At 50.5% G+C, this 10733-nt stretch overlaps 1 protein-coding gene across 1 annotated transcript; it reads left to right on the top strand.

Moving 5' to 3' along the window:
• Positions 1–6956: 6956 nt before the first annotated feature.
• On the top strand, positions 6957–9325 carry LOC123449127 (patatin-like protein 7). The gene is made up of 2 exons (XM_045126222.1): positions 6957–8608; positions 8705–9325. Exons 1-2 carry the CDS (start codon positions 7499–7501, stop codon positions 8969–8971), a joined length of 1377 nt encoding a protein of 458 aa, XP_044982157.1. The 5' UTR covers positions 6957–7498; the 3' UTR covers positions 8972–9325.
• The last annotated feature ends 1408 nt before the right edge of the window (positions 9326–10733 follow it).

Below are 10733 nucleotides of genomic sequence, written 5' to 3'. Positions count from 1 at the left end.
CAACGTGTCGCCGTCGAGGTTGTCATGCTACTTATGCTATTACTACTAAAGCTATGTCCTAGCAATATAGTAAACGCATCTGCAAACACAAACGTTAGTTTAAAGACAACCCTATGGCTGCTACCGGTTGCCGTACCATCGACGTGCAAGTCGATATTAACTATTACTACATGATCATATCACATCACGTCATTGGCCATATCATATCACGAGCATACCCTGCAAAAACAAGTTAGACGTCCTCTAATTTGTTGTTGCATGTTTTACGTGGCTCATATGGGTATCTAGTATGATCGCATCTTACTTACGCAAACACCACAACGGAGATGCGCAAATTGCTATTTAACCTCTCCAAAGACCGGCTCGGTCAAAACCAATTCAACTAAAGTTGGAGAAACCGACACCCGCCAGTCATCTTTATGCAACGAGGTTGCATGTGAATCGATGAAACCAGTCTTTCGTAAGCATACGAATAATGTCGGTCCGGGCCGCTTCAATCCAACAATACCGCTGAATCGAGAAAAGACTAAGGACGGTAGCAAATCGAACATCACCGTCCACAAAACCCTTTGTGTTCTACTCGAGATAAAATCTACGCATGAACCTAGCTCTGATACCATTGTTGGGGAACGTTGCATGGGAAACAAAAAAATTCCTACGCACACGAAGACCTATCATGGTGATGTCCATCTACGATAGGATATTTAGATCTACGTACCCTTGTATATCGCACAGCAGGAAGCATTAAGAAACGCGGTTGATGTAGTGGAACATCCTCACGTCCCTCGATACGCCCCGCAAACCGTTCCGCGATCCGTCACACGATCCGCTCCGATCTAGTGCCGAACGGACGACACCTCCGCGTTCAGCACATGTACAGCCCGACGATGATCTCATCCTTCTTGATCCAGCGAGCAAGACGAAGAAGTAGATGAGTTCTTCGGCAGCGTGACGGTGCTCCGGTGGTGGTGAGGATCTACTCCTGCAGGGCTCCGCCTGAGCTCCGCAGAAATACGATCTAGAGGTAAAACTGTGGTGTCTAGATCTGAGTTGCACGTGGAAAAAGTTGTCTCAAATCAGCCCGAAATCACCACTATATATAGGAGGGAGGCGGAGGAGGATTGCCTTGAGGGCCAAGCCCTCAAGGGTGCGCCGGCCAAGGGAGAGGAGGAGTCCTACTCCAATCCTACTCCAACTAGGATTGGAAAGTGGAGTCCTTCTCTTCCCTCCCACATTTTTTTCTTTTTCTTTGGTTATCTTTCCTTGGCGCCAAGGCCCTCTTGGGCTGTCCCACCAGCCCACTAAGGGCTGGTGCGCCACCCCTAGGGCCATTCGGCTTCCCCGGGTGGGTTGCCCCCCTCCCGGTGAACTTCTGGAACCCATTCGTCACTCTCGGTACATTCCCGGTAATGCCCGAAAACCTTCCGGTAAAGAAATGAAGTCATCCTATATATCAATCTTCGTTTTCGGACCATTCCGGAAACCCTCGTGACTTTCGTTATACCATCCAGGACTCCGAACAACATTCGGTAACGACGCATATAACTCAACTATACTAAAACATCCCCGAACCTTAAGTGTGCAGACCCTGCGGGTTCGAGAACTATGTAGACATGCCCCGAGGCACTCCTCGGTCAATATCCAATAGCGGGACCTGGATGCCCATATTAGATCCTACATATTCTCCGAAGATCTTATCGGTTGAACGTCAGTGTCAAGGATTCATATAATCCTGTATGTCATTCCCTTTGTCCTTCGGTATGTTACTTGTCCGAGATTCGATCGTCGGTATCCGCATACCTATTTCAATCTCGTTACAGGCAAGTCTCTTTACTCGTTTACAAGATCTCGTGACTTCCACTTAGTCACATTGCTTGCAAGGCTTGTGTGTGATGTTGTATTACCGAGTGGGCCCCGAGATACCTCTCCGTCACACGGAGTGACAAATCCCAGTCTTGATCCATACTAACTGAACGGACACCTTCGGAGATACATGTAGAGCACCTTTATAGTCACCCAGTTACGTTGTGACATTTGATGCACACAAGGTATTCCTCCGGTGCCAGTGAGTTATATGATCTCATGGTCATCGGAACAAATACTTGCCACGCAGAAAACAATAGCAATAAAACAACACGATCAATATGCTACGTTCATAGTTTGGGTCTAGTCCATCACATGATTCTCCTAATGATGTGATCTAGTTATCAAGTGACCACACTTGCACATAGTCAAAAAACCTTGACTATCATTGATCAACTGGCTAGCCAACTAGAGGCTTGCTAGGGACATTGTTTTGTCTATGTATCCACACATGTATCTATGTTTTCATTCAATACAATTATGGCATGGATAATAAACGATTATCTTTAAACAGGAAATATAATAATAACTATTTATTATTGCCTCTAGGGCATATTTCCAACAGATAATAGATCACAACATATGCATCATTGGACTAATGAGCTTATCCAAGCATATTTCAGAAATGTTCAAAGATGCATTGGCTAAAGGATTGTGAGGAGAAACCCCTTGAGGAAGGAAGGAATAGGATTGGCTCAAGCTTCAATCAAGAAGACTCTACTTTTTACATTTGTGAGAAATCACTTTGAGTCCGTAGGAAAGCCAATACTATTCAAAGGGGATGAGGTATTATGATGAATTGGTTGCTCAAGTGCTTAGAGATAGCCACCAAAAATATTCAGCCATTCTCCCACAAGATATCTCTCTCCAAAGTTAAACCGGCAAAATTGGTGCCACTAATATTTTCCACTCGGCCCTAACGATTTTGCACCAGACAGATCCTTTGCCAAACCCTAATCTCTCGATACCACCAACTTTCATATTGGTGCCACCGAGATCCAGTGACCAACTTTCTGTTGAGAAAATTCCAAGAATCAGAATTTCTGAGATTGGAATCGGTCTCTTCGAGATTTGGAAACCGGTCTAGGTCATCGCATCAGTACCACCGAGATTCATATACCGGTCTCACCGAGAATTCAAAATTTGCTACATTTAGTGCAACTCGGTACCACCGAGATTCATTTTAGTGTCATCGAATTTGGCAATAATGTTGTAATGGTTGGATTTTGGGAGATGCCTATATATACCTCTCCACCTCCTCTCATTCGTAGAGGGAGCCCTGAGAACACACACCCACTTGCCAGATCCATTTTCTAGAGAGAGAGGCGCCTACTCATGTGTTGAGATCAAGAGATTCCAATCCAACCATTTTAAACTTGATATCTAGCCACCCGAAGTTGCTTTCCACAATATCACTCTCTCCTACCCATGAAAAATTTGTGAGTGATTGAGTGTGGAGGAGATTGTCTTTTGAAGCAGAAAAGCAATGAGTTCATCGTTCTACCACATCTATTACCTTTTGGAGGGTGGTGCCTCCTAGATTGGTTAGGTGTTGCTTGGGAGCCTCCTACTTCGTGTTGTGGAGTTGAACCAAGAATTTTGTAAGGGCAAGGAGATCGCCTACTTCATGAAGATCTACCGTGAGTGAGGTTAGTCATGTGTGGATGGAAGCCATGGTGGAATAGACAAGGCTGCTTCTTCCTGGACCCCTCGTGGGTGGAGCCCTCCGTAGACTCTCGCAGTCGTTACCCTCCGTGGGTTGAAGCCTCCAATAACATGGACGTACGATAGCACCACCTATTGGAACCATGCCAAAAATCGTTGTGTCAACCTTTGCGTTTGATCTTCCTACCTTACCCTCTACATTACATTTTCTTTCCTTACTTTCCGCTGTTATACTCGTAGATGTGCATGTGTAGGGTGAACTTGCCTAGTCATAATTGCTAAAACCGACCCACAACTAAAATTGGAAAATGGCTAAGTTTTTTATCTCGTCAAGTAGTCTACCCCCTCTAGACATATTTTCGATCCTACAAGTGGCATCAGAGCTTTGGTCTCCATTGCATTGGTTTCACAACCTAGGAGAGTATGGCGTCTAGTGAGGAAAATTATCACTGTAGAGGTCCATATTACGATGGTACAAACTTTGCTAGTTGGAAGCATAAGATGAAAATGCATATTCTTGGTCATAATCCTGCCGTTTGGGCTACTGTTTGTGTTGGTGTGCAAGATGATTTCTTCGGAGAAGGAAGAGAACCGGATTGTGTTGCGATAGGGGATGAGTTGAAGATGTTGCAATACAATGCTCAAGACTGCGATATCCTGTTGAACTGCATGTACCCCGAAGAATTCAACAAAATCAGCCGCCTTGAGAATGCAAAGTAATTTCGGATACTTTGATTGATAAGCACGAAGGTACTGATTCTGTCAGGGATTCTAAGTTGGAAGTGCTTCAAAGTCAGCTTGATTTTTGATAAAGCGGGCGAGGGCTTTTTGGATAAATTCATTTTTGGTTTGTAGCAACGCAAGGACACTCTACTAGTAAACAATACTTGCACACTACAAATGGCCGCAAAGTTTTCAACACAACGTTGGTGTATATTAAAAGTTCTACTGCAAAGGAAAAAAGAGAAACAACTGATTACTCAAAAGAAAAAGAAAATACCACGAAATGTTTTGTAGAGGAAAACGAAATCGACTGAAATCATAATAGTACAACACTCAACCTTTTGCAAGGAAAGGGGGTTTATCTATTAATCAACCTGGATCTGAGAGATCCATACGTCCTACTGGAGCTAGTTCATGACTAAGGCCTTGTTTGGAACCAACTAGATTATATAATCTAGTTTTTATAATCTATTATGTTTCCAAACAGGACAGATTATGGTGTAAATTATAAAAACTAGATGGACAGATTATTAAAAACTTATAATCTACTCTATACCAGCTAAAATCAGATTATGGATTGCTAATGACCCATTATCCTTGTAAAATTGGAGATAATTACATTCCTACCACCGACACCCTCCTCTTTTAAAAAAACAGAGGACAGACAGGTCATTATGTAATGTAAAACTTGGATTACAGTTTATATAATCTGGTCTCTTAACATGTCGACCTAGATTATTTTTATAAATCAGATTATATAATCTATCTTCATAATCCAGATTATCATAATCTATTATGGTTCCAAACAAGACCTAACCCTATTGGCCTCACGTCTAATAGCTCTAATCTCAATATTCCGTTCACTATTCAGTAAATGTTTTATCTGCTGGACTAAAGAAGCATTACTGGAGCTGTTGATTGAAGTGTCGCATATTATCGTTGTTACGGCAACTACACAATCCATCTCCACCGCGAAAGGCTGCGAGCTCCAGTCAATAGCTATCTGAATTCCTTCACGGCATGCCTCCAATTCAGCCGTTAAAGCGTTATCACATGTAGACAAGTGCCTACAGGAGCTGAAGATGATCTTGCCGTTGCAGTCCCGCAACACCATCCCAGTGCCACCATTGTCTGCATGTTCTGAAAACGCACCATCTACGTTCAATTTTAGCCAGCCCTCTGGTGATGGCTTCCATGTTTCCGTCGAGTACAACAGTCAACCAACGCCAGTGTTTTCCAGTCTACTAGCTGAAATCAACAAATCGGTATACCTAGAAATAATCGTAACTGTCGCTGCGTCCGGCACGTCCCCTAAACCCAGCCAAATGTCCCCACCAAAAAAAAAAACATAACTCAGCCAAGTGGTAGTAATAACTGATGTTTTCCAGCCAGAGAATCGTGATGATTTTGTCCATAGCCCATTGACCGGACGGAGAGGAGCCAAGGAGGCGGCGGCCGGCGGGCAACGAGATGACCAACGCCCAACGGCACTGGGAGCGTGTGAAGTCTCCCGTTCCCAGTGGTTAGTCATGGCACACGTGACTACGTGAGCCGGTGCAGGCAGCGGAGACGCACGCCACCAGCACAGCGCTGACGACCGAAAGAGTCGTGGACGAGACGGCTCTCACACGACCGATTCCCTCGTCTCCTCGAACAGAGTAGGAAAACAATGGCTGCCTCTGCGCCGCCTCTGCTCTGCTCTGTTCATCCATCTGCTGCGCTAGCGCTAGAATGTCCGTGCGGTCGAGGCCACCGGCCATTCTCCTCCCTGCTACTAGGTAGTACCACTCTCTTGCTTTTGACCGCCGCACAGGGTAGAAGCCCGTTGCCCCTAATCAAGGTTTTGGAGCTCACACTTCCCACTAAAGGAAAAAAATAAATAATGTTTTGGAGCTCACGGGCCGTGCGCCCCTCAACTCGACCCTGTAGTTCGACGACACCATCCTACTACCTTTTCTCATTTGTCTGGACTGCACGGCGCCGGGTAGACCCACCGTCACGTGCATGCAGTACGTTTTCTTCGCCACCTCACCTAGCTGCCTCCGAACCGTACGCGAGACACGCAGTTTTCTTGCAGTAAGCACCTCAACTTGCACGCAAATTAGCAACAATGCCCAACAGGTAGGCATGCAGGTCTATTCCTCGCCTCGCAGGAGCCTTTCCACGAGGCGGTAAAAAGAAAGGAAAAAACTACAGCTAGTAGTAGTACGAGTACTAGGAGCATTGCGCTCGAGCAAAGCATACACACACACACTGACCTGACCGACTGACTGACATGTCTTTGCGGTATGCTAGTAGTAGTACTGCTGCTGCCTCCGACAGTTCTCAGCAAAGAAATAAAAGTGAAAAGAAATGCGGAGTACTCCCGTACCGCTGCCTGCAGCCCTGCACGACACAGCAAAGTGCGGGTGCGGTCGAGTGCTGTGCCCCTGTCTGGTCGCACCTCTACTCCCCTCCCTCCCGTTCCATGTCACGCAGCCGTGGACCGGGTCTAGACACGTGTGTCCACGTCGTCAGTGGTGCGGCGTTCACCCAGCCCCTGGAACTGACGCAGCCATGATTAGTTCTCCCATGACGTTGCCCCAGAAACCATTTTTTATTAGTGTTTAATTGATACTAATCACTTCCTCCTCCGCTTTTCTGCCCCTCGCTCGCTGGTTAATTAATGAGTAGGGCTAGTTGTAGCACGTCTGTGCTCATTTGTCCGTTTGTTTATTCAACACCGGAAGCCAGCCACAGCCAGTCCGACGACCGCGCCACCACGCCAGCCTCGGCGCACCCGGTCCACCCGCCCCACGCCGTATCTCCAATCTCCAGGAGGAATGGACGGTGCAGACAGCCCCACGCCGGTGGACCAGGTGAGGCGCGTCCAGCTCAAGGCCCGGCCGGAGCGTTCTATCCATCGGTTTCGGTGCAGCAGAGACACGACGAGAGGGTGAAGAGAGAAGAGAGACAAGACGACGACCTCTGCCTCTTCCTCTCGCGCTTGGTCTCTCTCTCTCTATAACTCGCGCACCTTTCTCTTTGGGCTCCTTCCTTTCTTCGCGTGCTCTGCAGCGCGCAAGAATCAAAAGGCAGGCGCCACACCCAGCGAGCGTGGCGCCGTAAACAAACCGCGCCGAGACCGAAAGAGAGCTGGACAAGAATTAAAGCGAGCAGATCCTGTTTTTGTTTTGCTTTTCCGCGTAGGGGAGGGAGGGATTCCGGCGAGAATTTGTTGACCGGGAGGAGGAGGGTAGGGTAGGGCATGGAGGAGGCCGAGGAGATGCAGGTGGAGAGGGTGCACGAGGACGCGGAGCACGGGGGCGCCGACGCCGACGCCGACAAGCTCAACTACGAGATTTTCTCCATCCTCGAGAGCAAGTTCCTCTTCGGCTACACGGACCCGCAACAGCTCTGGCTGCCCAAGCCGGCGGCGGCGCAGGCGTCGCAGGCGGTGCCGGGGAAGGCGGCGCAGCGGGGGAAGGTGTGCGTGCTCTGCGTTGATGGTGGTGGCGGCGGGCTCAGGGCGCTGCTCGCCGGCCGAGCGCTCGCGCACCTTGAGGCCGCGCTCCAGCGCGCGTCCGGGAGCCCCGACGCGCGCGTCGCCGACTACTTCGACCTCGCCGCTGGCACGGGCGCGGGCGGCGTCTTCGCCGCGATGCTCTTCTCCACGCACTCGCGCGGCGCCCCGCTGTTCCGCGCCGAGGACACCTGGCGCCTGGTGGCGGACCACGCGCCCAGGCTCTTCCGCAGGCCCGCTGGCTCCACCTCCCTCTTCTGCCGCGCCAAGAAGCGCCCGCTCGCCGCGCCCACGGCGGCGCTGGGCGTCGCCATGAAGGCCGCGTTCGGCGAGGAGCTCACCCTGCGGGACACCATCAAGCCCGTGCTCATCTCCTGCTATGACCTCAGGTCGTCCGCGCCGCTCCTCTTCTCGCGCGCCGACGCCCTGGAGAGCGAGAGCTACGACTTCCGCCTCTCCGACGTCGGCCGCGCGGCCTGGTCGGAGCCCGGCCGCTTCGAGCCGGCTGAGGTGGCGTCGGTGGACGGCGTGACCTCCTGCGCCGCGGTGGACGGCGGGCCGACCATGGGCAGCCCGGCCGCCGCCGCCATCACGCACGTGCTGCACAACAAGCACGAGTTCCCGTTCGTCCGCGGCGTCGAGGACCTCCTCGTCCTCTCCATCGGCGGCTGCTCCGGCGCGGGCGGCTCCGGGGCCACCGCGGACGCCGACATCATGCGCATGCGCCGGTGGGGTCCCAAGGAGTGGGCCCGCCCCATCGCCCGCATCGCGGCCGATGGCGCCGCCGACCTCGTGGACCACGCCGTTGCACGCGCCTTCGGGCAATGCCACTCGTCCAATTACCTGCGCATTCAGGTGAGCAAGCAAAACCCTTGGCCCGCCATTTATGGCATGTCCTGCCCGCACAACTGTTCCCTTGGATATTAGTAGTATTAACTCTGGCGTGATCAGGCGAAACGGGAGAGCATGCCGCCGTGCGGGCCGGACGGGGAGTACGACCCGACGCAGGCGAACGTGCAGGCGCTGCTCGCGGCGGCGGACGAGGCGATGAAGCAGCGCAACGTCGAGTCGGTGCTCTTCGAGGGGAGGCGGATCGGGCAGCAGACCAACGCGGAGAAGCTGGAGTGGTTCGCCGCCGAGCTCGTCGCCGAGCACCGCGGCAGGGGCTCCCGCATCGCGCCCACCGTCGCGTTCAAGCAGCCGCCGGCGATGGGCTGAGCTGCCGTGCTGTGGAGACGACATGGTGTAGGCCTCTCCTCGCTCGCTTCTTGCTTTGGACGGAATTCTGCTGCACTTTTTACGTGGCAGTTCAGTGCTCCCTGAAGCATTTTCCATCGGGAAATTCGGAGGGGAAAATATTGGAAGGAACAACAGCGATATACTCCAGATTTTTAGCTTCATTTCAACTTAGGATATGGTATGTAGCTGCCGCCCGATGCAGAATTATGCCCCCGATTGATGTGGGTGTTTGAGTTGCCATATAATCCGCTGAAAAACAGTGGATACAGCTGCTGCGGTACTGCAAGCATCGGCCTCCTCCGAACATAAATAAATTCTCCAGAGTTCATCTAAGCCCTGCGAATTCTCATTACCAACTACCAAATGATATTTGTCCGCTGGATGAAGTCTGTTCAATTTGAATGCGCATTTTTATGGCATGACTTGCACGGGACATTCACAAAAAATACTTCCGTCTTCTGCATTCCGTCGACGCCTGTTAATCTCATAGTTGAGTCCACGTCTTAAAGAGCACGGAGTCCATGTCTGCACTGCACTAGGGGGTGCAGTGTAGTGGCTTTTCTTCCTGTTGTGGCATTATTTTCAGATAGGCCGACGCATAACTGATCGAAACAGACGTCTCGGAGATCCCTTTCTTGAAGAAGCGAAAGGAAACCCTGTAGATGTATATGTCCTGTCACTGTCTTGATGCTGACTGGAGCATGATTTTCATCTGAGGGCCTAAAGATTCCTCCAAGCAAACTAAATCGAGCATATGGCCATGGGTTCGTAATTAGCTTTCCGAATCAGGTAATGTTTTGTTTTGTTATAACATGCTGCAAATAGTTCTAGCACACGGTTGATTACCTGTATTAGCCTCATTCAAGCTCGCGGGGGACGAAAATAGCCCGTTTGGTTGCGTGACCCGCATAAATTTTTGGGCCGCGCGAACTTTAAAGCAGTGCCCCGCGAGGCCCGTTAGGAATGACCGAATCGATAGTTTCTAGCGAGTCAGGCTGGGACGATGCAGGGGAGGGGAACACCGTGCTCCTTAGGTGCAGGGAGGGAGATGGCGGGAGCGAGAGCATGTCTTCGAATAGGTGGTGAGACGAATTCGCACCACCGCCCGCCGATTCACGATCGCCCTATATAGCCAGGGTGGTCGGCGCGCAAAAACTCCCGTCACCATTTCCCTCCTTCTCGAGCTTTCACTCCCGCCCGGATCCACCTCGACGAGGTAAGCGACACAACTACTCCGGCGACCGGTTGACCATGGCGGCGGATCCACTCCTCCTGTTCTCCTTCGTGCCGCACCTCCACCGCGGCCCCTCCGATGGCGTTTGTAAGTTTGACCACCCCTCCCCTCTACTAGTTCTAGCTAGATCTCGCGAATGGGTGGGGTTCGATCGTCCGATCTTTTTTAAAAGGAGGTTATACCCCAGGTGTTAGGGTATATTTCTCCCTAAGTGGTTTTAGTGATTGATGACAATACATGTGCGCACTAATCGTGTGCATTGAGCATTTCAGATAACTCATATCTAGGCACAAGACGATTCGATGCCCCTCGGAATCTCTCGAAAACGGTTGCTTTCTACGTTTCTTTTTTGTGGTTTTGGGTCGTAGGAAAGCCGTACTATTAAGAGGGGGTCCACGTCGGAAAGGTTTGGATGGAATCATCACGTACACACTTAGTGCACCACCTTTTCCTTGGCTACAATGGAGCTCCATAACCATCTTTAATGTCTATGCAAAAGGGCCAGTG

Source organism: Hordeum vulgare, chromosome 4H (assembly GCF_904849725.1).
Source record: "Hordeum vulgare subsp. vulgare chromosome 4H, MorexV3_pseudomolecules_assembly, whole genome shotgun sequence".
NCBI classification, from domain to species: Eukaryota; Viridiplantae; Streptophyta; class Magnoliopsida; order Poales; family Poaceae; genus Hordeum; species Hordeum vulgare.
This window is presented reverse-complemented; position numbering and strand designations above follow the sequence as displayed.

What these genes read in the sequence shown, in the direction of transcription:
- LOC123449127 (XM_045126222.1), top strand. Translation starts at nt 7,499, where the DNA reads ATGGAGGAGGCCGAGGAGATGCAGGTGGAGAGGGTGCACGAGGACGCG. An exon ending in CCAATTACCTGCGCATTCAG is followed by an intron (nt 8,609 to 8,704) that starts GTGAGCAAGCAA and finishes TGGCGTGATCAG; the next exon opens with GCGAAACGGGAGAGCATGCC.